Source organism: Aythya fuligula, chromosome W (assembly GCF_009819795.1).
Source record: "Aythya fuligula isolate bAytFul2 chromosome W, bAytFul2.pri, whole genome shotgun sequence".
Classification (NCBI taxonomy): domain Eukaryota; kingdom Metazoa; phylum Chordata; class Aves; order Anseriformes; family Anatidae; genus Aythya; species Aythya fuligula.
The window spans coordinates 8708903-8735402 of record NC_045594.1 but is presented as its reverse complement, the minus strand read 5'-3'; the positions used below and the strand labels follow the sequence as shown (position 1 = coordinate 8735402).

The following is a 26500-nucleotide window of genomic DNA, read 5'->3' as shown; positions in this document are numbered from 1 at the left end:
GGACAAAGAATTCATCACAGTTTGTTATAAGAATTGTGCTTCACCAAGGCAATATAATTTCTTCATATGCTTGCAATTCAGTTATCTTCATGCTGACTTTTAAAACACAATTCTATTAAAAAAAATGGTAACAAGTTCTCCATTTAAATGTTTAAATTGAGAGAAAAATAAGTCCAACTTTTAAAAGAAAAAAACAATAAATAGCTATTTTACATGGATAAAGTCATAGTGGTACAAAATTTATGAACGTCACATTGAGCATGCACAGAAATGTTACTACACACAGAAGTAGTCAGTAAATAGTGAAATAGGTAACTAAAAAGATATGAAGAATTTACATATTTACAAAACCTTGCAAATTATTGCCTCATTTTCACAAGGAATTCAAAGTAAACAATATCAGCTAGCTAGACAACAGGTTAAATAAGATCAGCATTTTTAAATTTATTAGACTAGCTGAAATTCATTTTTCTCTCATATCATTTTTCTGAATTATTTTGGTCAAAAGTCATTATTAAATAACTAAAGTGTCCATTCAACTTGCTGACAACCTAAACCTTAGACAAGTCTGTCTACATTAAGATCCCAGCAATGCATAGATAAACCGAATATATTACTGCATCAGTTAATGAGAATGGGCATATTCATTTAAGTGCAACTGGTATAATCAGTCATATTAGTATAATGATTTTTTTTGTAATACACACCAGCCACTCATTGTAAACCCACAGATAAACTTGAATGTATAATAATAAATGATTATGGCCAATATTTTACAAAATTACATAAAATGTGTTGATTCATAAACAAAAGAAAAAAGGTAGAGTTCAGCACAAAACAGCAACAAGAAGCTGACAACTTGGCTAAAAAAAGGCCAGAGTACAACAGGGTCAAGGCTACCCATTATTTACTGTGTACTTACTAGAATTACATATATCAGATGTATAAGTTAAGAACTGATTACAAATTTATCTCTATTTTTGTCCCCTGTGCTAAACTAATTTATTTTTAATATAGTAAAGGTGCTATTGTGTAAACACTTCAAAGTAATATTCATTACCATGCTGTAAAGAAAACTTCATGCTCTCCATCTAAAATTCAGGATGTCAATGCAGTTCACAGTATGCATAATAAATACCCTCTTCCCTTTCAAATATTAAGGCCACTACTTTCTAATTACTCAGCATGACCTTGAAGCAACTATTACAAATATCAGCAACATAAATTTAATCACTTGAATAATGAAAACAAGTTAGAGTCAATTTAATTTATAATATGATCAGTGCAAAGAAAATTATGGAGAGAAAACTAATCTTATGGAAATAATGTTTAGATTCTCAGTAAAAAAATAAAAATCTGCAAGTTGTATGCTACATGTTACAAACCAATACTATGTTTGGTTCAACTCTCCCATAAGAATTAGAACAAGCGTTTGCAATACAAACTTTCTGGAACTTGCATTTTCTAACTTGCACTCAACTTTCAGAATAAAAATTTACTGAAGTTAAATAGTTACTTTTATGGTAGACGTTTTTACTCATTCTTTCATATTTGACCAAGGACTATCTAATGACTTTACTAAAAACAGATAAACGCAATCCACACTGAAGAAAAGCTTTTAAATACATACTACGTTATACTATTTCTATATAAACTATACAGTCCCTCAAAACTGTAACACTTTGAACTGCGGTGCTCCAAACATACTGCCCAAACAATTTAAGATGTCTTCCAAAAACAGACTAGCTGTAAATCCTAAACTGTGCAGACTGTAACTTTCCTAAGGCAACTGACGTTGTAGAAAGCTTAGTTACACAATTATATTACTCTTCAAAGTTGTAGACAAAACCCATCAGAATACAATAGCCTAAAATGCATCTGTTTAAGCCAGTAAGGTTAAAGTACACAGACACCTCTGGCAGTATAATTACTTATGTACGGTAGCCATGGCCTATAATTTTGTAACAGCATCCAACTGCATGTCTTCATACTTTACGCATGTTAAGTCCCTTGTGTTAGCTTCCACCAAGATGAACTTGCTGTTTTGTAAACTGAAGTGCTCTAGTTTAATATCACGAGAAGGTTCCATTAAAAAAAAAAATAAAAAAATTGTATGTTTGTGCAGTTTAAGTTAAAGAAACCCATACTTGCCTTATAAGAAAAAAAAAATGCTACATTGTGCAGGAATCAGGACTGATACCTGTAAACACTGTTATTCCACTACATTTATTACAGCAGAAGTAACAGACTAAAAAGCCACTCTGATCAGTTCAGAACTTCTGTGCTGGTTTTGAAATGGTGGCCTCTGTCTACAGGCTTTAAAAAAAATTGAAGCAGAGCTTAAAGCTGCAACACAGAGATCTCTTAGTCCCAAACTGCCAAGCATCACATGACATTTCCACATTTATGGACTGAAAAAAAAAAAAAAGAAATTACTCTTGACAAATCAAGATATAGTTCTATATATACAAAGACATCACTGATGTCATAAAGTTCAAACTTCCAGTGAAAGACTAAGCAAACCTGATAGCTCTCATCAAGTTTACTACTACTGCATAAAGTACCCACCGTTTGTTTCATTTTCCACAGTCACTCTGAGTGAAGGGCAGTATGTTGGTGAAGAGTGTGGGTGCTGATAAAGCCATTTGTCTCATTTGCAGGTAGACTGCTGAAGTCAGCCACTGAAACAGCCATTTTGGCACTTGTAATATGATGCGTGTGGTTCTCAAAGTCCACACTAAGGTTGTTTACAGAGACATCATTCATGAAAGATTCTGGGACAGCAATCCCCATTTTCAATCTCTTTGCAGGTCTGTCTGTCTCCTCACTGCACATGTTCATTGAGTTTAGCTCTGAATGATAAAAGCCAGTCTCAAATAAATTAAAACAATCACTTTCACCATTGCTAGGCAAGTTAAGCAATTCTTCTGTTCCAACAGGCACATGATTAACTGGTGCTCGGGGTAAGTTGTCCATAGGAGGAAAGGCATCATCCAGGCAGTTCACATCTGAAGCGTGGCAGACTGTAGCTACACTATTTGTCAGTGCTGGAAAAAAAAAAACAACAGATGAACACAAATGTAAATGAAATAGTTTATGTAGTCACAACAAAGATCCCCCCTGCCTTGATTTACCTGTCAACTCATTGGCAGTGATAGAGTTCAGAATGCTTAGCTGTTGATCAGGAATGGTTTCTGTTCGACTATTAGATGTTAAGGCTGAAGAATGTACTGCTCCACCAAGGGCTTCTGTTTCATCTACCAAACGATCCATGTAGTCCCTAAAATAATATTACACCTATAATGGGTTATTTAAAATAAAAATGAAATCAAGGCCTAAAATGATGATGGATTAAATTTCAGTTGTCATAGCCACTGCAGCATTACACTGCAATGGTGAGAGGAGGAAGTGGGCAAGGGGAAGTCTTCTACGTTTAAGATTTGAAACAGAAAACACATTCTAAGAACATTTTACTTACGTAACTCCTGGATGATGGTTATATCTCTTCTTTCCAAATCTTGTTTGCTGAGCAAAGTAATCATAACGTTCTGACTTTTTCCATATGTAATAGAAAGCCACACACTCAGCAACTGTTCTGGTTCTTACCTAAAAGAAGGCAAGAAGAACTGACAAGACTTATGTTTTGTCATTTCTCCAATTCCCGTATACCTGCAATATTGTTAGCTTTACTACTCTAGAATCTGGAACAAACCAATTCAATTAAGACATTTATAAGACATAAGAGATATACAGTTTCAAATAGCTGTTACATCTATTCTACTGTATTACATTGTTGTTTTTTTGTTGTTGAATAAATTGAAACTCCATATCGGAAACATTTCAGTTCATAAATTATAACATTTTTTTTAAACTGTAAGACAGACTCTCTTAAAATAGAAAAAGCTCATTAGATTAATGACCTAAAAGAAGTGAAGCAGAAAAGACTCAGGGTACTCATTCCTTTTGGGAAAGTCAGAAACTGCCAAGGCTTTGACAGCAGACACGCACAGCAGAATCACAGAATGGCCAAGGTAGGAAGGGACCTCTGAAGATCATAGACTCATTAAGGTTGGAAAAGACCTCCAAGATCATCTGGTCCAACCACCCCCCTACCACCAATATCACCTACTAAACCATGTACCTAAGCACCACATCCAACCTTTCCTTAAACACCCCCAGGGAAGGTGACTCCACCACCTCCCTGGACAACCTGTTCCAATGCCTAACTACTCTTTCTGAGAAGAAATTTCTCCTGATTTCCAACCTAAACTTCCCCTGGCACAACTTGAGGCCACTGAGGGACCCTCCTCTAAGGGAAGTCTGCTGCCTTCCTGGGGCCCGGGTTAAGGACGTCACCAGGAGACTTCCAAGCTTGGTTTGACCCTCAGACTATTACCCATTACTAGTCCTACATCTGGAAGGAGAAGGGGCAACATGTAGCCTGAGAGCAATCAAAAGGGACTTCAAGGAATGTGGACAGATGATCAGAAACTTGAGTGCACAAGTCATCTTCTCTTCCATTCTCTGTACTGACAGCGACAGGAACAGAAGGGTAGCGTCCATTAACACGTTGCTCCATGGTTGGTGTCATCGCCAAAATTTCAGGTTCTTTGGCAACAGGAAGCCTTACATGGCACCAGGCTTGCTGACATCAGACAGAATTCATCTTTCCCAAAGAGGGAAGAGGGTCCTTGGTCATGAGCTGGCAGGGCTCACTGATCATGTTTTTAAACTAGATTCAATGGGGGAGGGGGATATCATCAGGGATGCTGGCGATAAGGTACAGGATGACATGCCATCCCACTTACACCAGCTGAACACCACAGCTGACAAAGGATGCCTAGAGCCTAGAGAGCCCAGAGCCTAGAGAGGGAACAGAGCTTAACAGGAGAGCTACCGCAGGCCCACATGGACAAGTTATAGTTGCCCCATCCAGAAAGGCAGACGCATTGGGAGCCCAACTCAAATGCCTATGTAAACACACGCAGAATAGGGAATAAACAAGGGGAACTGGAAATACGCATGCAGTTGCGGGGCTATCACAGAATCTCTAGGTTGGAAGAGACCTCAAGATCATCGAGTCCAACCTCTGACCTAACACTAACAGTCCCCACTAAACCATATCCCTAAGCTCTACATCTAAACGTCTTCAAAAGACTTCCAGGGATGGTGACTCCACCACTTCCCTGGGCAGCCTGTTCCAATGCCTAACAACTCTTTCAGTGAAGAAGTTCTTCCTAACATCTAACCTAAAACTCCCCTGGCGCAACTTAAGCCCATTCCCCCTCGTCCTGTCACCAGGCACGTGGGAGAACAGACCAACCCCCACCTCGCTACAGCCTCCCTTGAGGTACCTATAGAGAGCGATAAGGTCGCCCCTGAGCCTCCTCTTCTCCAGGCTGAACAAGCCCAACTCCCTCAGCCGCTCCTCGTAGGACTTGTTCTCCAGGCCCCTCACCAGCTTCATCGCCCTTCTCTGCACCCGCTCAAGCACCTCGATGTCCTTCTTGTAGCGAGGGGCCCAAAACTGAACACAGTACTCGAGGTGCGGCCTCACCAGAGCTGAGTACAGGGGGACGATCACCTCCCTAGCCCTGCTGGTCACACTGTTAAATGCTATGATCTCATCGCAATTACTGAAACCTGATGGGACAGCTCTCATGACTGAAATGTGGCCATGGACAGCTTTGTGCTTTTTACGAAGGACAGGCCAGGAAGGCGAGGTGGTGAAGTTACTCTTTATGTGAGCAAGCAACTGGAAGCTCTGCAGCTCTGCATAGGGGGGGGATGAAGTGCAAGTCAAGAGCCTATAGGTGAGGATTAAAGGGCAGGCCAACAGGGGTGACATCTTGGTGGGTGTTTACTACAGGCCACCGGATCAGGAAAAGGAAGTGGATGAGGCCTTCTACAGGCAGCTGCAAGTTGCCTCACGTCTGCAGGCCCTGGTTCTTATGGGGGACTTTAACCACCCCGATATTTGATGGGAAGACAACACAGCTCAGAACAAACAGTCCAGGAGTTTACTGCAGAACACTGAGGATAACTTCTTGACGCAGGTGGTAGGTGAACCAACAAGGAGAGGGGCATTGCTGGACCCAGTACTAACAAACAGAGATGGTCTAGTTGGAAACGTGAAGGCTGAGGGCAGTCTTGGCTGCAGTGATCACGAGATGTTGGAGTTCAAGATCCTGCAAGGAGGAAGCAGGGCAAAAAGTAGAACCGCAACCCTGGATTTCAAGAGAGCTAACTTTGACCTCTTCAGGGACCTAATTGGAGGAATCCCCTGGGCCGGGGCCCTCGAGGGAAAGGGGCCCCGGGAGATTTGGCTAATATTCAAGCACTACTTCCTCCAAGCTCAGGATCAGTGCATACCTACGAGAAAGAAGTCAAGCAAAGGGGGGCAGGAGACCTGTGTGGATGGACAAGAAGCTCTTGGGAAAACTTACACAGAAGAAGAAAGCACATATGATGTGGACAAAAGGACAGACCACTTGGGTGTAATATAGGAACACTGTCACAGAATGCAGGGATGCAGTGAGGAAGGCCAAGGCCTGGTTAGAATTAAATTTAGCAAGAGACATCAAGGACAACAAGAAGGGCTTATTCAAATACATCAGAAGCACAAGGAAGACCAGGGAAAATGCAGGTGCACTGCTAAGTGAGGTGGGTGCCTTAGTGACAGCAGATACAGAGAAAGCAGAGTTACTCAATGCCTTCTTTACATCAGTCTTCACTGCTAAGATCAGCCCTCAGGAATCTCAGACCCTGGAGACAAGAGAGGAAGTCTGGAGAAAGGACTAAGGCTAAGGCTAGGCCCATACGCTACCGAGCCCAGAAACAAGAGAGAGAACCTGGAGAAAGGACTTTCCCCTGGTTGAAGAGGATTAGGTTAGAGGTTATTTAGGCAAGCAAGACACCCACAAATCTACAGGCCCCGATGGGATGCACCCACGGGTGCTGAGGGAGTTGGCAGATATGACTGCTGGGCTGCTTTCTACCATCTATCAGCAGTCATAGTCATCTGGGGAGGTCCTGGATGACTGGAGACTTGCTAATATGATGCCCATCTATAAGAAGGGTCATAAGGAAGACCCAGGGAACTATAGTCCTGTCAGCCTAGACCCTAGACCCATAACTGAAAAGAGACTGGCTCCATCCTCTCGACACCCTCCCCTCAGAAATTTATATACATTAACGAGGTCTCCCCTCAGTGTTCTCTTTTCCAGGATAAACATGCCCAGTTCTCTTAGCCTGTCCTCATATGACAGGTGCTCCAGTCCTCTAATCACCTTAGTAGCCCTCCTCTGGACTCTCTCCAGTAGTTCCATGTCCCTCTTGTGCTGGGGAGCCCAGAACTGAACACAATACTCCAGGTGTGGCCTCACCAGGGCTGAGTAGAGGGGGAGGATCACCTCCCTTGATCTACTGGCAACACTCTTCTGAATGCAGCCCAGGATACCATTGGCCTTCTTGGCCACAAGGGCACAGTGCTGACTCATCGTCAGCCTGCTGTCCACCAGGACTCCCAGGTCTCTCTCTGCAGAGTCGCTCTCCAGCAGGTCAGATCCCAGCTTGTACTGGTGCATGGGGTTATTCCTCCCTAGGTGCAGGACACTGCACTTGCCTTTGTTGAACTTCATGAGGTTCCTCTCAGACCAACCCTCCAGCCTGTCAAGGTCCCTCTGAATGGCAGAACAGCCCTCTGGGGTATCAGACACTCCTTGAGCTTTGTGCCATCAGCAAACCTGCTGAGGGTGCACTTCGTTCCATCGTCTGGGTCATTGATGAATAGGTTGAACAACACTGGACCCAGTACTGACTCCTGGGGGACACTGATAGTACAGGCCTCCAACTAGACACTGCACCACTGATCACAATCCTCTTTGTTCTGCCATCCAGACAGTTCTCAATCCACCCCACTGTCCACTCATCTAGCCCGCACTTCCTGAGCTTGCCTATGATGATGCTATGGGAGACAGTGTCAAAAGCCTTGCTGAAGTCAAAGTAAACTACATCCACAGCTCTCCCCTCATCTACCCAGCCAGTCATCTCATAACAGAAGGCTATCAGATGGGTTAAACATGATTTCCGCTTGATGAATCTATGCTGACTACTCGTGATCACCTTCTTATCTTCCACGTGCTTGGAGATGACCTCCAAGATGAGCTGTTCCATGATGTTCCATCTTTTCAGGGATGGAGGAGGTGAGGCTGACTGGCCTGTAGTTGCTTAGGTGCTCCTTTTTGCCCTTTTTGAAGACTCGTGTAACACTGGCTTTCTTCTGCTCCTCAGGCACCTCTCCTGTTCTACACAGCCTTTCAAAGATGATGGAGAGCGACCTAGCAATAACATCGGCCAGCTCCCTCAGCACCTGTGGGTGCATTCCATTAGGGTCCATGGATTTGTGGATGTCAAGTTTGCTTAAATGATCTCTGACTCAATCCTCCTCGGCCAAGGGAAAGCCCTCCTTTCTTTGGACTTCCTCTCTTGTCTCCAAGGGTCTGAGATTGCTGAGGGCTGATATCAGCAATGAAGACGGAAGCAAAAAACGGCATTCAGCAACTCTGCCTTCTCCCTATCCTTTGTCACCATAGCACCCACCCCATTCAGCAGTGAGCCAACATTTTCTTCGGTCTTCCTTTTTCTACTGATGTATTTGAAGAAGCCCTTCTTGATGCCCTTGATATCCCTTGCCAGATCTAATTCAAAACGGGCCTTGGCTTTCCTTGTCACATCCCTGCATACTCTGACAGTATCCCTATATTCCTCTTAAGTGGCCCGTCCATTTTTCCACATGCTGTAAATTTCCTCCTTCTGTTTGAGTTTTGCCAGGAGCTTCCTGCTCATCCATGCAGGTCTCCTGCCCTTTTTGCTTGCCTTCTTACTCATAGGGATGCACCGACCTTGAGTTTGGAGGAAGTGATGCTTGAACATTGACCAGCTGTCTTGGACACCCTTCAGTAAAAATTGTTGTCTTGAAGGTATTAAGGACTTAAGAGACTCATTTTGATCTGTTAACTGTTCATCTTTTTCACCCCCCAAAATGGACATTGCTATGCAAAGTCAGCTTCTTGGAGAAAAATCTGTTACATCTACCTATATTCTTATAAAATATACAATTTTTTGGATGCAGAAACATTTCAAATCATCATCAGCCCACAGTTCCCATTTAAGTTTCACTATATACTAGAATATAAAACTCCATCCTGATATAGTATGTCAGTAAACTATACTTGAGCTTGATCAAACTTACAGAAGCATCAGAGGCAAATCCAAAACACCTTGGGCATAGTAATAACCCTTGCTAGTTTATACAGGAACATACCAGGCAGGGGAGAAAACAAATATATGTCCATATGCACCACCTAGTATCCAAAGTCTCAGCTAATGCTTTGCAGTACAGTGATGAGGAAGCATCTGTCGTTAAATTTCTCCATGCACTAAATCTTGACTAGCCGATACTTTCCATATACAAGTGACGTCAGTTTATGTTGGGTCCCTGACGTCTCTGATGTTTTACCTACTTGGATAAAAACGACTGGATTTCTTCGACAAATTCTAGTCCATAGTGACAGATACTCCAAATCGTGTGCTTTGTTGCATGTTGGATTTTTTTTTTTATTATATATATTTTTAAATGATTTCTTTGCATCTCTCTGGGCAATTATTATTTATTGGTAAGGTCCATTTAAAATTTGAACTGCCCAAACATTTATCATAGGACAAGTTAAGCCAGGTATTGAGCAGGACTAGTCAACTATCGTTCAACAGCAACTACAACACTGTAGTTTACCTGAAATATGACAAATACACCAGTCTCCTAAAGAAAACAAAAAACCCTCAAGATGCTATCAAAACATAAAGGAAACACACATAAAATTTGGAAGTGTCCAATACTATCAACTGTACCAAGTGATACATATTTTTGATCAAAAAATATCCAATCCTTATTCTTCAGGCACAGAGGAATGAATCGGAAGCAATCCAGATCAAGATTAGAACTTCTTCGTTAGCCAGAAAACAAAGTCCTGATCAATGCCTATAGCACTTTCTTCTGAAAACACAAATACGCTAAACCTGTTTCTGTACAACTACACCCTCCTGTTGATAAAATTAAGTAAAGAAGCATTTTCCCTTCCTACAGCCGCAGCACGAAGTACTATACTAGGCAAGGCAAACATTTAAACTAAAATAAAATAAGTGCATAAATGGAAGTGATGCCAATTTAAGTCAATTTCAGAGATAACACACTGATTCATCTGCCTTTTCAAATGACATCTGAGATAAAGTTAACACAAAAACACCAAGCTGGTTCTAGTATGTTGATTATTATTTCACTCTTCTGCGTGACTTTGGACAAACATATTGCTCTTACAGATTTTCGGCATTTACCAATTCTTCCATTTAACTGTAAAAACACTAACCTTGTTTTTCCGTATGAGATGGAAGTCTTTTCCATAAATCAGAAGTGCATGTTCAAAGCTTCTGCATTCTTCTTCTGTCCATGCTGTCATCTCTTCTGACAATAACAAGAACAGCACGATAAGTGTATTTTCACTCAATAAACTATTACAGAGAATAAAAAGTGTTGCTAACACACAAATATCCAAATGCATCAAAAAAACAATAGGCCAGGCAGGTTTTTTTAAACACACATTTCTGAAAAACTCAGGTACTCTTCTTACCCTGAGATGCCTTTCCATTTGAACAGTATCTCTCAATTGCTTCTTTAACGTTATGGCTACTCTTGAGAAGTTCATACAGCGCCTATAAAATAAAAGAAGTCTTTGTAAAAGAGTCAAAGACTGCAAATATCCAATCTAAACAACTGAAACTAGCCTTTCAGCGAGCGCACCTCATATAAAAATAATTATCTTTATACACGATAAAAAAACAGCCAAAAGCAAAACCATCTAAAAGTTGAGGCAAGGTTTGATTAAACAAATATGAAATATTACATACAATTATTAAAAAAAGGCTAGATTTGTCAAGAGCATGGCAATCAGAAACATCACAGAACACAACACTGCCAACATTCAAATATTCATAATTTTAAACATGTTCTTTAAAGAGTTGCAATCAATGGCTAGATGTCCAGGTGCAGACCAGCAATAAGTGGCATTCCTCAAGGATTGGTGCTATTTAACATCTTTGTTGGCAAAACAGACAGCAGGATCGAGTGCACCCTCATCAAGTTTGCCGATGACACCAAGCTATGTGGTGCAATTGACCCACTGGAGGAAAGGGATGCCATCCAGAGAGACCTGGACAGGCTTGACAGGTGGGCCTGTGCAAACCTCATTAGAAGTTCAACAAGGCCAAGTGCAAGGTCCTGCATCTGAGTTGAGGCAATCCCAAGCACAAATACAGGCTGGGTGGAGAATGGAGTAAGGGCAGTTTTGAGGAGAATGACTTGAGTGTCTTGGTTGACAAGAAGCTTGACATGAGCTGGTAATGCGTTCACAGCCGAGAATGCCAACCACACCCTGGGCTGTATCAAATGAATCGTGTCCAGCAGGTTAAGGGAGGTGATACTCCTCCTCTATTCTGCTTTCATGAGACCCCACCTGGAGTACTGTGTTTGGATCTGGGGCCCCCAGCACAAGAAGGGCATGGACCTATTAGAAGGAATCCAGGAGGGTCATGAAGATGATCAGAAGGGTAGAGCACCTCTCCTACAAAGACAGGCTGAGAGAGTTGGGGTTGTTCAGCCTGAAGAAGAGAAGATGTCAGGGAGACCTTATAGCAGATTACCTGTACCTAAAGGGGGCCTACAGGAAAGCTGGAGGGGGAGACTGTCAGGAAGCGTAGTGACAGGAGAATGGTTAATGGCTTTGAACTAGAAGAGAGTAGATTTGGGTTAGATATTAGGAGGAAATTCTTTACTATGACGGTGGTGAGGCACTGGAACAGGTTGCCCAGAGAAGTTGTGGATGCCCCATCCCTGGAAGCATTCAAAGTCAGGTTGGATGGGGTTTTGGGCAACCAGGTCTAGCGGAAGGTGTCCCTGCCCATGGCAGGGGGTTTGGAATTAGATGATCTTTAATAGAATGGTTTGGGTTGGAAGGGACCTTATTCTATGAAAATTACCAATAAGATCCTGACCCCAATCATATCTAATGAGGAAAAAAAAGAAATGGAGTAGTCACAAATGGTACAGGATATAAAACATACTTGCTCATTGTCCCTTGTATATAGCCCTTCAGGAATTCTGCCAATTATTTCTTCATTTCCTGTTCTTAAGGAGGTTTCAAAAAGGTATTCTTTAACTTTACTTTCTGAAATCACACCAGGTTTCCAAAGTAAATGGTCTTCATTTTCATAGGCTGCTAAAACAGAAATCCATTAACAACAGGTGTGACATTTTAAAGACTGTAACATAAAAAGCTATCTCACGGACAAAGAACAGGAACACAGAAGAAATGAAATCAAATATCATCATGCTACTTGTGAATTGCAGCTCACTTTTTGCCCAAAAGCCTCAGTTAAGAGACAGACTCTACAGCATGGTATGGTGAAGAGATTCAGGTTCCATGAGGACGAGATAAGGGACTAAACTCTTCAGGCAGCTTGTTGACTGCTAGATGATTCAAGTCAAATTACGTATATGTACACATCATCTTCGTATAAGCAAACTAGCAAATACGCTCAGTTTTATTCATCTGTTTTCAACAAATAATCTATAGTTTACAATAAAAGAGTGTAGGGTATTACTTTCATATTTTAAGTATTGTGTGTCATGGAAAAAAAAAAAAAAGAGGTGGTTGCTAAATGGTCATTTTCAATTAAAATTTGCCAAAACTTACCTTACCAAAATGGAATCTAGATCTTAATTCTGCAATTTCTTTTTCTGTTCATTAACAACCAAATGTTGTTTACAACTTGTGCATTGCACATTTTACAAGCAAACAGGATGTTTAGTCTTCCTTCATAGTACACTAAAGTCATGTATGCACCTCTTAAGTATCTTATTTGACAGACAATATATTGGTCATATACAAGAGTTGCCCTGAAACTTTGTCAGTCTGTGCACACACTTGAATTCTAGATTAAACTATAAATCTTATTTTATTCAATAGATATGATTAACATTGCATATAAGGTTTCATGTAATCTCTTGGCAATGCAAAATTGAAATTACTCAGTCCAAACACACACAAGCATAATGGTTGGCACAGTAGAAGAGGCAAAGAAGATTCTCAAACATCTCATAAAACTGCAGGAAAGAATATTAAGCAAAAGTGAAGAATAAAATTACATCTACTGAAAAAGTGTTGTTATGGCTTAAGAAAAAGCTTTCAGACAGCTTAAGGAAGTTTTCAAACAGACATGTTATAAGTATAAGGTTTATAGAAGAACTAAATGGCCATCTATCACAACTCCAGTAGCTTGGACTATGCAGCAGAAATATAAACACGTTTGCCAACGCCACCTCTTCAGGGAGTATAGAAGAGGCTTTCACAGATTCACATTACGTAGAAGTGGATGATTTCTGAATTCCTGCAGTGTAATTCCAAATCCTAAATCATGTTTTTCTCAGTACATGCAGTGTTCCAGAGTACCTCCACCCATACAGCCAGGTCCAGTGCCTCTGAGCACTGCTGACACCCAGCTTCAACCTCTTTTATTAACCAAGATAATCCAGTATTTCTTGCTGGAGTCCATGCCTGATATTCTCAAGAGGAGTTCCTTGGGCTCTTCAATCTGAGAGCTGGCCAAGAGCTTTGCTGGCCAAGCCAGCAAACAAAACTCATACTGGTTCTCTCTAGCACTAACTCTTTCCTGGTCATCCCCTGGTTATTCTCTAGTTCTTGGCTAATAAAAAGTCAATAAGTATAAATAGTAAAAGGACTATGCAGAAAAATCTTATTTTTATTCCTCCATTTCTTACGACTAGTAAGCATCATGCCTGAATCTTAGAAAACAGTAAACTGCTCTAGGTCTCAAACAACACAACAGATGTCCACTTGCTAATGCTTCCAGCTCTATAGTAAATATTCTTCTCTATAGCAAAGGAACGTTCTTCCAAAAGCTGTCGGTAATGGTGAAAAGACTTCATATGCTTCACTAGAATAACATTCCCATGAAACACTGCAGTTTCAACACAAGTAATTAACAGAATATTAATAACTTAGAAAAAAAACAGAATGCTCTTCATTTATTAAAACATCACCCAAAACGTTCCTTTAACTTCACAACTGATTCACCCATAAGCAAATTTCTTTCAATATTTTTTTGAATCACACAATTCTATGTGCTATAATTTTATCATAGTGAAGACTTTTAAAGATACCAAATAAAAATCAAGTTATTTTTTCTATTCTAGCACAATCTCAGTTTTTAACTTGAACTTACACGGGAATTATACTTAAAACATCTCATTTTGTAAAAGACAAAACGTATCAATACCTACACCTTCTACTCATGCTATGGAAACTGAAAATAGTTTATTGCATTATGTTTTCCATAAGCAAATGTTATTATGAATATATTAACGGTAAGAGGATTGCCAAGAAGAATCTCCAACCTTTACTGGATGCAGAGGGGAACACAACTACAAGGATAATGAAAAGGCTGAGGTTCTTAATGCCTTCTTTACATCTGTCTTTACTAGCCAGACCACTTATCTTCTGAGTACTCAGCCTCCCGACCTGGAAGCCTGGGACGGGGAGCAGAAGAACACCCCCTCCCCCCCCACACACACACACAAGTTCAGGTGGAAACAGACCTGCTGCTACACCTGGACTGTCACAAGTCCATGGGGCCAGAGGGGATCCACCCAAGGGTGCTGAGGGAGCTGGCGGATGCAATTGCCAAGCTGCTTTCCATCATCAGCGGTCATGGTCATCCAGAGATGTCCCAGATGGCTGAAGACTCACTAATGTGACGCCCATCTATAAGAAGGGTCATAAGGAGGAACCAAGAAACCACAGGCCTGTCAGCTTGACCTCGGTGCCAGGAAAGATGATGGAGCAGGTCATCTTGAATGCAATCACACAGCATATGTGGGACAACCAGGGAAACAGGCCCAGTCAGTAAGGGTTCGTGAAAGGCAAGTCCTGCCTGACCAACCTCATCTCCTTCTATAAACAGGTGACCCACCTGGTGGATGAGGGAAAGGCTGTTGATGTAGTCTACCTAGACTTCAGCAAGGCCTTTGACACGATCTCCCACAGTATTCTCCTGGAGAAGCTGGCAGCCCATAGCTCGGACAGGTACACTCTGTGCTGGGTTAAAAACTGGCTGGACAGCTGGGCCCAGAGAGTGGTGGTGAATGGAGTGAAATCCAGCTGGCGACCAGTCACCAGCTGGATTATTCCCCAGGGGTCAGTGTAGGGGCCCATCCTCTTCAATATCTTTATTGATGATTTGGATGAGGGAGTGGAGCGCACCCTCAGTAAGTTTGCAGACGACACCAAGTTGGGGGGAAGTGTCGATCTGCCGGAGGGTAGGAAGGCCCTGCAGAGGGACCCGGACAGGTTGGGTTGATGGACAGAGGCCAGTGGGATGAGGTTCAACATGGCTAAGTGCCGGGTCCTGCACTTCAGTCACAACAACCCTATGCAGCACTACAGGCTTAAGGCAGAGTGACTCGAAAGCTGTGCAGAGGAAAAGTATCTGGGGGTATTGATCAGTGCTCACCTGAACATGAGCCGGCAGTGTGCCCAGGTGGCCCAGAAAGCTAATGGCATCCTGGCTTGTATCAGGAACAGTGTAACCAGCAGGACCAGGGAGGTGATCATCCCCTTGTACACTGCTCTGATGAGGCCGTACCTCGAGTACTACGATTAGTTTTGGGCCCCTCACTACGAAAAGGACATGGAGACCCTGGAGCATACCTAGAGAAAGGCTACGAAGCTGGTGAAGGGTCTGGAACACAAGTCTTAGGAGGAGCGGCTGAGGAAAGTGGGGTTGTTTAGTCTGGAGAATAGGAGGCTCAGGGGAGACCTTTTTGCTCCCTACAGCTACCTGAACAGATGTTGTGGGGAGCTGGGAGTCAGCCTCTTCTCACAGATAACCAGTGATAGGACTATAGGGAACAGCCTCAAGTTGTGACAGGGGAGGTTTAGGTTGAAAATTCGTAGACATTTCTTCTCAGAAAGAGTAGTCAGGCATTGGAACAGGTTGCCAAGGGAGGTGGTGGAGTCACCATCCCTGAGTGTTTAAGTAAAGGTTTGACTTGGTGCTTAGGGACATGGTTTAGTGGGTGACATTATTAGTAGGGGGATAGATGGACCAGATGATCTTGGAGGTCTTTTCCAACCTTAATGATTCTATATACATTTTGCAGCCCATACGGTTTTACTAAAAACAAACAAACAAAAAAAAAAACAACACATTTTGAAGATCTTCAATGTCAACTAAGTTACACACTCATGGCCCACTTATGACACTTATGATACTCTGAGGAGACCCACTGTTTGTTGCCTCCTAAGATTATTAAATACTTCATAATTAACACTGTAATCCACACTCCTATGTCTTTTTGTGTATGTCTTCTCAAAGTCGTAGAATCACATTTCTGAGAAATAATTATGCGGTTGCATCACTCAGTTTTCTAGTATTTTTAAGGTCTGATTTTCACTAACCCATTGACCTTACCTTAAAAATTTAAATAATGTTTTTCCATCAACTGCTACATATAAGAAGTAAAACAAATTGAAGAACTTACCCTTTTCATCATCACTGTATTTGCCAAGGTAAGGGGGAATCTCAGCCTGATACTGTGAACCAACCATTATTTCCTGAAGACGTAACAAAAAACACAGGAGAAAAATATTAGCCTAACATATTTTTCACATGGAAGCATTAAAAAAAGACATTTACTTGGCTTTCAGCAGAGAATTCCAGAATTAAGGTACTATTTTAGATACATACTGTAAATATTAATGCATTTCTTTCTTAATAGTAAAGTTGTTTTTTTATCTGTTTTTGTTTGCTTTAAGAAATAGTTATTACCTTTCTCAAATCTTCAGATGAATTACCACTGTCTGCCTCTACATCTTCAACATCTGATTCTTTATCTCCATCACATGCAGTGTTCGCTTCAGACACAAAAAAGTTTGTTTTTAGCTAGGAAGCATTTTTAGTTTAAACATCACTACAAGAAATTGCTGGGTATCTTTTACTTTTGAAAAGAGCACCTGCTTTTATTCAGGGAGACACTGATCATGAGTTTGTTGATCTACACATCTATCAAACTATAGCATCAAGTCAGAAAGCACTGGTACTTGTATACTGCAGAACTGAAACATTTATGCAACTAAGACAACCTATTGCGTTTCTAACAGACAAAAGGAAATAAAATTATTTTATCTTTTTTCCCGCCCCCTCCCCTTCAATGAATGATTATACATTACAGAAAAGGTACGAGAAAACAATACTTTGAGGGCTACAACCTAGTCAATCACAAAAAGCAATGTTGAAGGCAAGTCTTTATTACCTACCAAAGCTTTTAATTGGAAGTTTTGATGGATATTCAAAACATTCTTTTAAACAAGGCTGCCTCAACATAGAGTCTAGATACAGCAGCAACATACAAAATAGAATAAGCGAAAGACAGCTCATCGCTTATTCTTTTTAGTCTTTAATTTTTTTTCCCCTTGGGAAGAAAGACAGCAGAACACTCCATGTAACTCAAAGACAGTACTTTACAGAACTACTCATATTTTAGAATATGGAACACTGTGGTACTGTGTTCTGAAGTAATTCTATTTTTATAGATGTATAATCACTGGTAGAATGGAATCTACTGTTAAACTAAAGTTAAAGTTACATTGTATTCTCAAACTATAACACACTCAAAAGTGGGGTTGCAATTTTATCTTCATCACACCAAGCTAGAGTTGTCAACATCAGAGACAATATCCAAGAACGTATAGACTGAGGCTCTTCTGTAGTCATTACTACTATTACCAGTCTCTCTTTGCTGTTAGAAGTAGCAGGCAAGAAGCTAAAACAAACTTATGAAATAACAATATGCAATTATTTTTCCAAATAATATATTATTTTATTAAATTTGGATTAAGTGTTATAAATACTTAACTTAAAAATTAACATTATCTTAATATTAGAGAAACACACAAGGAATGGAAAAAAAGATGAAACTTCCAACAGCAGAGAAAACTGACATTTCCCTTCCTGAAACGGTGGATATTTGATTTTAAGATGTCCAACTAAACATTCTAATAGAGAAAGAGTAACATTCTGATAGAAAACCATGGTAGCTGAAAACAAACATGACTATTTCTTAATCCTGAGCAAAATGAGGGGCTAATCATTTCTCCATAAAAGTTGCCACACTTTCAGTGTCATATTCATTAACAGTTCACAAGCAACATTTAAGTGCCAGCAAATTTGGGGTTTGCTTAATTTAAAAAGGGCATCAACATTTATTTTTTTTTAAATCTCTTTCAATTTGAATGTCTTCACTACACAATCAGCAATGCACAAGGAACTACAACTGCAGGTAACTGAGGCAGCACATCACCTTTATCATCCTTTTTCTCTAGAAGAAACAAACGACTTTGTGGTGCTTAGCTGCCTGCAAGGTTAAACCACAAAAAGGTCTTTCAAGTAATCATTACTAACAACCAAAGACAACATTCATGTTCAATACCCCCCAAAGCACTGTTTCTCAACTCCCAGAAAAGTCAGCAGTACTTTGCAATTTTGATATTTTAAGCTAGGATGTTGTATATAATGTCAGGACTGTTTTGAGTACTGTTATAAAATTAGTTTTCCTACATCTTAATGGCCGAGGAAAGAAGTCTGTAGCCTCATGTGAAGTAACTGATGGTGTCAAGTCATCTGCAGAGGACTGTGTTTCTTCATCATCACCTGACAAGAGGTCTTTAGCTATTTCCTCCTGTATCATTTGAAAAATAAATAAAAATTAAAACCTCAGAATGTTTATTAAGTATAGACCAATGAGCATTTAGATTCAGCAAATTATAAGTCCCATTAAATAAAATGAATTATTTTACCGTAAGTAATTTTAGTAGACCGTATTCCCTTAATTAAAAAGGGGGTTGGCTCCTCCTAAATCTGAGGACAAATATAGCCATTAATTTCAGAGTTGAACGCAGGGGTTCATTTCCCCTGTCTTCCGTTAAAATGAAGTCAACAAAAAGTAACCTCTGCAACTATCAACCTCAGGTGTTCCTCCAACTGCTTCCAATGAAAAACACCAATGGAAATTGCCTCAAAACTTTAGAATTTTGTTATTCTTTACATCATAGATACACTGAAGGTTTAAGAGGCTGTTACCCCTTAAACTCCGGAAAAAGAAAATAGAACAGCCAGGCATTTTTGTAGGCTTTTGCTAAGGACAGTTACAGAAAACGGACAACCGGTTATCTTCCCAAAATACACAAAATTAAGTTTTCATAGACTAAAAAAAAGAAAAAAAAGGAAAACAGAAAAAGCTCACTTCCTCCACCAGCAGATGTTTGAATACCTCTGTATAAAAGTTAGGGAGCAAAAGAACTGTATTAGACAACAAGTCGACTACATTTTTGTAGCCTCAACAATTGTGAACCCTAATGAAAATCAGATGTGCAGAGCCATCATTATACTCAACTTTCTGTGGAATTTACCATTACATCACTCACAGAAAAAGTTTTTTTTTAAAAAAAAGAAACAGCATATGTTTACTACATACAAATTTTAGGATCCAAACTACTAGCTACATATGTCTTACAGCCAAAAAAAACAGATTAAAACTTCGGAATTTGATATTAGCCTGCAAATCACAGAAGCTGAAGGGTGTGTGGTGTTTGTTTTTTTTGTTCTTAGGTGTGTTTTCCCCCCCTCCAACAGGATTTTTTTTTTTTTTTTTTTTAATATAGAATCATAGAATGGTTTGGGTTGGAAGGGGCCTTAAAGATCATCTAATTCCAACCCACCCCCACCCCCCCCCTTGCCATGGCAGGGACACCTTCTGCTAGACCTGGTTGCTCAAAACCCCATCCAACTTGGCCTTGAATGCTTCCAGGGATGAGGAATCCACAAATGCTCTGGACTTGTTCTAATAGGTCTATGTCCTTCTTGTGCTGGGGGCCTCAGCTGAACACAGTACTCCAGGTGGGGTCTCACGAAAGCAGAATACAGGAGAAGAATCACTTCACTCGACCTGCTGGCAACGCTTCTTTTGATGCAGCCCAGGATACGGTTGGTTTTCTGGGCTGCAAGTACATATTGCCAGCTCACATTGAGTTTTTCATCAACCAGCACCCCCAGGTCCTTCTCCTCAGAACTGCTCTCAATGCATTCTCTATCCAGCCTGCATTTGTGCTTCAGATTACTCTGGCACAGATGCAGGATTTTGCACTTGGCCTTGTTCAACTTGTCATGAGGTTTGCACAGTCCCACCTCTCAAGCCTATCCAGGTCCCCCTCCGGATGGCTTCCCTCCAGAGCGTCAACCGCACCACACAGCTTGGTGTCATCAGCAAACTTGCTGAGACTGCACTCAATTCCACTGTCCATGTCACCAACAAAGATGTTAAATAGCGCCGGTCTCAATACTGACCCCTGAGAAATACCACTCCTCACTGATCTCTACTTGAGCATTAAGCTGTTGACTGTAACTCTTTGAGTGCGACCATCCAGCCAACAAATGCAACAACCGTGTGTGCTGCAATCTCTTTCTAAATGATATACATCAGAAAGAAACATTCCAAAGTATTCAGGAGAGTCTTTTCAAGTCATCCACAGTTTTGGTATATAACACGTATGTTGGAAGCCCAAATTATTATTTCTGGACATTGCATACATTAAAATATAGATCTTTTAAGGAAAATTCCACCTCAAAAAAAAAAAGTCTACAGTTCTTTGGATGTGTTTTAGAACAACTGTTAATTTAGTAATTTCTCATTTGTAGTAATATAGTGCCACTGAAGTCGCTCTGCATTTTTAAGTGCAATAAGAATAATTAGAATCAGATCCTCAATGTCCTTGAAAATGAAAGAATTCATAATAATATAGTAATTCTTGATTGTACATTGAAATTGACAAAGATATGCATTTTGTAACATTAAGAGATAGGGAAATATTATTTGAAGTCACCTGGATTTTTGCTTTCAATCTGTAATACGGGGAAAAATGGTTCCAACTTACTTTATCTAGAGTCATATCTGGAAGTTCATCTGCAAGTTCACTTGGAGAGCTATCTGTGCTAGAACCTGCCATAACTGGAATCGTGGTTTCATAGCCATAGAATGCCAGTAAGTCTTCCAATGGCATGTTTCCTTCCTAACACAAGAGGATTTACAAACATTTCAACATATTGCCAAACACTTGTAAACAGTTCAGGCCTAAAAGGATAAGACATATTTTGGGGAAAAAAAAAAAAAGAAAAAAAAAGTAAAAAACAAAGAAAAACTTTATTGAAATCAGGAAACTTGAATCAAGGTTTAAAATATTTTCAGGCACAAGACTGAAATGATTCATCACCATCTCTCTTGGCATATAATGAAGTCCCATTAAGCTATTCAAGAAAACTGTTTGCTAGATGAAAATAAACAGTAATTGATTATTAAATATTTGCTCCTTATCTGATTCATACTGTACAGCATGATTTGCCTGTATTTCTTCAAGACAACAGAAGCACAACCACCCCCCTACAAGAGAGAATTGCAGAAAAACTTGAAGATTTTAGTCCTATATAATTACAACTGCATGTGTGCATTCAAAAACCCACAAAAGTAAACCAAAACGGCAACTTTTTATTATGTCCATCTCCTGCACAAAATACTTTATAATGACTGCTGAGACAGTAATAGGAGAACAGCTAATGGAAAAAAAAAAAAAAAAAAAAAACAATAGAAAGGCTGGATTTATAATGATCAAAAACTGTTGGAAAAAAAAAAAAAAGTGATTTTTCTAAATATGTTTGCATCCTAAGACAATAAAACAACAAACTGCAGAGATTTTTTTAGTTACCTGATTCAAGCCATCAAAGAATTAGAAACATTTTCTGATATTTATACCTTTAAAAGTTAAATTACCTTCAAAAATTTATTGTTGGACTTGTATACTGATTAAATTACTTGTTTTCTTTAGTCTTAGTCCTGCAAAGACTTTTCACAATGGGTAAACATAAACTGATGTCCAAGTCTTTCCAGGATCAGGACCTAAAGTAATAGAGTGTTTAAGATGAGTAGCTCCAGTTCATTTCTGGATTGGAAAAATAACAACTGACCAACAGAATGAAATACAGCTGTCATTTAATAGTACTCAAAATGTGCAATTTCAACTTATTTCTGACTTACAAAAATTAGAAGAGATATTAGATAATACAACTCTAAAAGCAGCTTCAGTAATTTCTCCTCCAAAGTGAAAGCATTATTAAATAAAAAAGAACCTGAACTTAACACAGCACTAATATATTTGAAAAGCTAAATTCCACCTTTTTGTGAGGATGCACTGCTATACCCTAACTGAAACTGATTATATTGTATTTATTTTTTTAATAAAAAAGTTGTAAAGGCATTTTGCAAGAAACTACAATATACAATACTGACTAAAGAACGCATTGACCATTATTTTCAGTAAAAGAGGTACAACACATACGGACATTTAGAAGAGGGTGAGTCACTCTTACCTTTTCTAAATCTTCAATTTCAGAGCTGAAATTTTTGCTTTCTTCCATCATTTCCTCTTCTTCGAGAGTTTGCTCATCATCGTAATCATGTACCAGCATTTCAGCAGAAGGGTCAAAGTCATGATCCTCAGATGATAAAGAGCCAACTATTAAAAAGAAAAATCTGAGTAATTTCTTTCTACACCAACATATGAAGTTACATCATAGAAAAAAAATAAGGTTACATGAATTCTTTTACATACAGGGAACTCTCAATGGAATAACTGGAACAAACTCCTAACTACCTGACAAATATAGCTGTTTTAGCTGGCCTTCCCTTTTCATATCTATAAGTAATATGCATAGTTTTCTCTCTTGCAGTATAAATACTTGAAAGAACTACCTAAACTACTGAAACAAAGTTTCAATAAGTACAATCCCAAATGAGCATTTTACTGGATAAAAGATTGTTCAAAATATACTTGAAATCATCATTAAGGTACAAAGCACACGTCACAAGATTTCAGATGCCGCAAGCATGCCGGTTGTACCTTACAAATCAAGGGTCTCTGACTCTTGAATGAGTTATATGATAATTAGCCTAGTTTTTCACTAGTAAATGGCTAACATAGCTTATAAATCAATTTCTAACTAACACCAAAATAAAGTGAGACACACTTCAGGTTAGTTAAGCTAGTTTTAATAAAGCATCTGATCTGCAAGGCTAAACTCTTAGCACTTGATCTAGAAAGAAAGAAAAAATATGGCAGTGTCTCAAGAAATATAGAGGAAAATATATTGGAAATAAAATGCTTCTAATGGATCACATTAATTAACAAATCATTGTGACAGCTCTATGGTCCAAGACACGTTTTCATTATTCAAGAGGATACTCATAAAATAATAACTATTTTTTGATGGCTTAAGTGCATTTTGTCAACTGTTAGAAAGTTATCATTAGATTCAGCATTTTTGTTTAACATAAACTTTGTCCATTTAGATTAAGACAATACTATGCAAGTTCACAATACCATACCATAAGGAAACATTCAGGCCAAAAATATTTTTATTCACATGCTATTCATATTATAGTCTCGTGGATCTCTCAGCATTGCTTATAATGCTACTCCAATCACAATAATTACTTTGCACACAATTTTTCTGCTGTTGCCTATTACATCCTGATCCTACAGCTTTTCAAGAACTGTCAACTGTCTTAATCACTGTCCTGGTTTCAGTTAGGACAGAGTTAATCTTCCTCCTAGTAGCTGGTAGGGTGCTACGCTTTGGCTTAAGATGAGAAGAGTGCTGATAACACCCCGATGTTTTAATTGTTGCAGAGCAGTGCTTACACCAAGCCAAGGACGTTTCAGCTTCTCACTCTGTCCTGCCAACGGGCAGGCTGGGGGTGCAGCAAGAGCTGGGAGGGGACAGACCCAGGACAGGTGACCCAAGCTGGCCAAAGGGGTATTCCATACTATCTGACGTCATGCTAAACAATATATAGGGGTGGCTAGCTGGGGTGGGGCGGCCAGCAGGTGGTGAGCAATTGCATTGTGCATCACTTGCTTCATACACGCTATTATTAGTAGTACTATTATTATTATTTTCCTGTCTTAATAAACTGTCTTTATCTCAACTCACAGGCTTCACTTTCCATTTCTCTCCCCCATCCCAGAGAGGGAGGGAGGAGGGTGAGCGAACGGCTGTGTGGTGTTTAGCTGCCAACCGGGTTAAACCACAACAATCACACACACACAAATGTGCTCAAGATTATCATTTCTAATCGCTGTTCTAACTCATTTTATGTTTGAATAACTGAAGTAGAAGGTCTATACAACTCACAGACTTTAGATAAAAATAAGTCCCACTTGGTGGCTCTGAACACTCAATATCCAATTTAAAACCATACTCAAGTAAAACAAGCTCATTGAAATTAGTAAGAGTAAAGAAGAAAAACAGCTAACACAGAAAGCAGTTATGCAGAAACAAATGCACTCCCCAGATACTTATTAATGAGTAGCCCTATTGATGTTAAATACACGTGTGTAAATGAAGATATTCCAAAGAACCTTAACCGTGGTTCAAGCCTTAACAACTGCATGTCGCTATGATTTTAAATGTTTTCTGATACTATTAAGAAGTCACACAAGCCTATAGTTACCAGCAAGAGAAGCAGTCTCTCTTTCTCCAGACTACATGGCTTTACTGAGATGCTGACTTAAAAGCACTACAAGACTGATTTCATTTTGAACTCCAAGCAGCCAATTACTAACTGCAACTGGAGTTAAGGAAAGAACTCCACAACATACTTCTTTTTCTTTTAAAAATCAGGCAGGCAATCAGTTACATGAATGCAAAGCATTAGAAAAGCTACGAGGCAAGAGGGGATATTTGTAGAAAGGAGCAGGAGGGAGACCACAGCGTGTGGGTGGCAGGCAGTGTGTTGGGCAGTAGCTGGCAAGGACGAACCTGGGCTCGAACTCCCAAAGGAAGCCTGCGGGGAGAGGAGAGATCGAGGTGAAGCATCTCACTCTGCAGCAAGTAGGATTCACTATTTTATGTTCCCCCTTCCCTTCATCACCGGAGCTTCCTCTTTCTCCCACCGTCCCCCTTCTGCCGCTCTACTCCTCCACTCGCACGGGTCACCAGCCTCAACCTCAACCACAGCCCCCGCCTCCCATCCCACTCACCCCTCCATCCTGTTCACCCCCTTCCCGTTCCTCTTTCCCTCGCCCACCTCTTGCCTACCTCTTGTTCCCATTCCCTCCTCCCTTGGCAAAAGCTCCCCAGGAGCCGCGCCCGGCCCGGCCCGGCGCTCCCGCTCGTTCACTCCGTCCCCGACGGGACAGGACAGAGGCAGGCAGAGACAGAGGCAGACGGACCGACCGCAGCCTCTTCCCCGCTCCCAGCCAAGGGCTCGCTCCTCCTCCTCCCTCCCACCAGGCATTTCTCCATCGCCCGTGCTGCGACGTCGCCGCTGGCCTGTCCCGTGCCCCGGCCGCGCCCCTATCCGCGCTCGGCTGTGGCCTGTCGGCCGCTCACAATCTACAAACCAGGCACCCACTGTGCGGCCTACTCGCACGGGCTCCCACTGCCCTGACGCCAGCGACTCAGCCGTCCACCCCGTCGCTCAGCTGCCCCGCCGCTCCGCCAGCCCCCTGCGCCACCCTGGTGACGCCTTACGGGGTGAGCACAGGGGGGCCGACCGAACCCCAACACCTCATCCCACTTTCCCCGCTCACCTCCGCCATATTGGGACGATCAGACTGAGCAACAGCGCTACGCCAGTTACCCGGATGAGGCCGTTAAGCCAATGACAACCGCCGAGTCCCAACCGGAACCAGCCAGGAGGGAGCGGAAGGGCCAGCAGGACAGTGTAGGGGCGAAGGAGGCGGTGCCAGAGCAGGGGCAGCTCCGGGATTCCACCTTCGGCGGCACCACTCCCCTCCCGTCCTGGCCGCCGAGGGCGCTTTGCTCTGCTCGGCCCTGCCCTGCCTAGTGGGGGCGCTCGGTGTTCACCGCAGAGCCGTGGCCTGAAGTGCACGGCCTTAACCGCCCCCTTCCCGCCTAAGCGCAGTATCCCCAGGGGCTTTCTGCTGCCTCCCCCCACGGGTGCCCGTGCCATACTTGCTATATTGAACATTGATCTGCCTGAGGGGTAGTGTCCATCACAGCAACGCGCAGTTGCAACAGTGCTCCAGACCTTGTCCCATCCTGAGAATGCAAGAGGCTAAAAGCTGTGTCCTGAAGTGAACAGTTTCTTTGGATGTATCCGACTTGGGTTTGAAGACAATGCAGAGATCCAAAGCTAGTTTAGGTACTTAAGCAGTGGAGCTCTGTATTGTTTATTCTGCTGACATCTGTTGCTCCAAGACACAGAATAAATTAACTTGTGTCACATGCTGTACTGCTG

At 41.0% G+C, this 26500-nt stretch overlaps 1 protein-coding gene across 6 annotated transcripts; it reads right to left on the bottom strand.

Moving 5' to 3' along the window:
* Nucleotides 1-798: 798 nt before the first annotated feature.
* LOC116501436 (mesoderm induction early response protein 3) lies at nucleotides 799-25886 on the bottom strand. Of its 6 annotated transcripts, XM_032207004.1 has the most exons (14): nucleotides 25830-25886; nucleotides 25057-25081; nucleotides 22606-22751; nucleotides 21120-21254; nucleotides 18748-18868; nucleotides 16960-17045; nucleotides 16673-16745; nucleotides 12175-12329; nucleotides 10686-10767; nucleotides 10425-10519; nucleotides 3479-3606; nucleotides 3135-3280; nucleotides 2569-3047; nucleotides 799-2411 (listed from the first exon to the last, which is right to left on the bottom strand). In XM_032207004.1, the coding sequence occupies exons 1-13, from the start codon at nucleotides 25836-25838 to the stop codon at nucleotides 2590-2592; spliced, it is 1659 nt and encodes a 552-aa protein (XP_032062895.1). In that variant the 5' UTR covers nucleotides 25839-25886; the 3' UTR covers nucleotides 799-2411; nucleotides 2569-2589. The 6 variants fall into 6 exon arrangements, with proteins under 6 accessions (XP_032062895.1, XP_032062893.1, XP_032062897.1 ...); XM_032207002.1 differs by lacking the exon at nucleotides 799-2411 and having other exon boundaries at nucleotides 2418-3047; XM_032207006.1 differs by lacking the exon at nucleotides 799-2411 and having other exon boundaries at nucleotides 2418-3047; nucleotides 10425-10516.
* Between the last annotated feature and the right edge of the window lie 614 nt (nucleotides 25887-26500).

Coding starts and splice junctions, on each gene's coding strand:
- LOC116501436 (XM_032207004.1), bottom strand. Junction 18,869..21,119: donor CAGATATGACTCTAGATAAA/GTAAGTTGGAAC, acceptor CAAATGATACAG/GAGGAAATAGCTAAAGACCT. Junction 16,746..16,959: donor CATCTGAAGATTTGAGAAAG/GTAATAACTATT, acceptor TTACGTCTTCAG/GAAATAATGGTTGGTTCACA.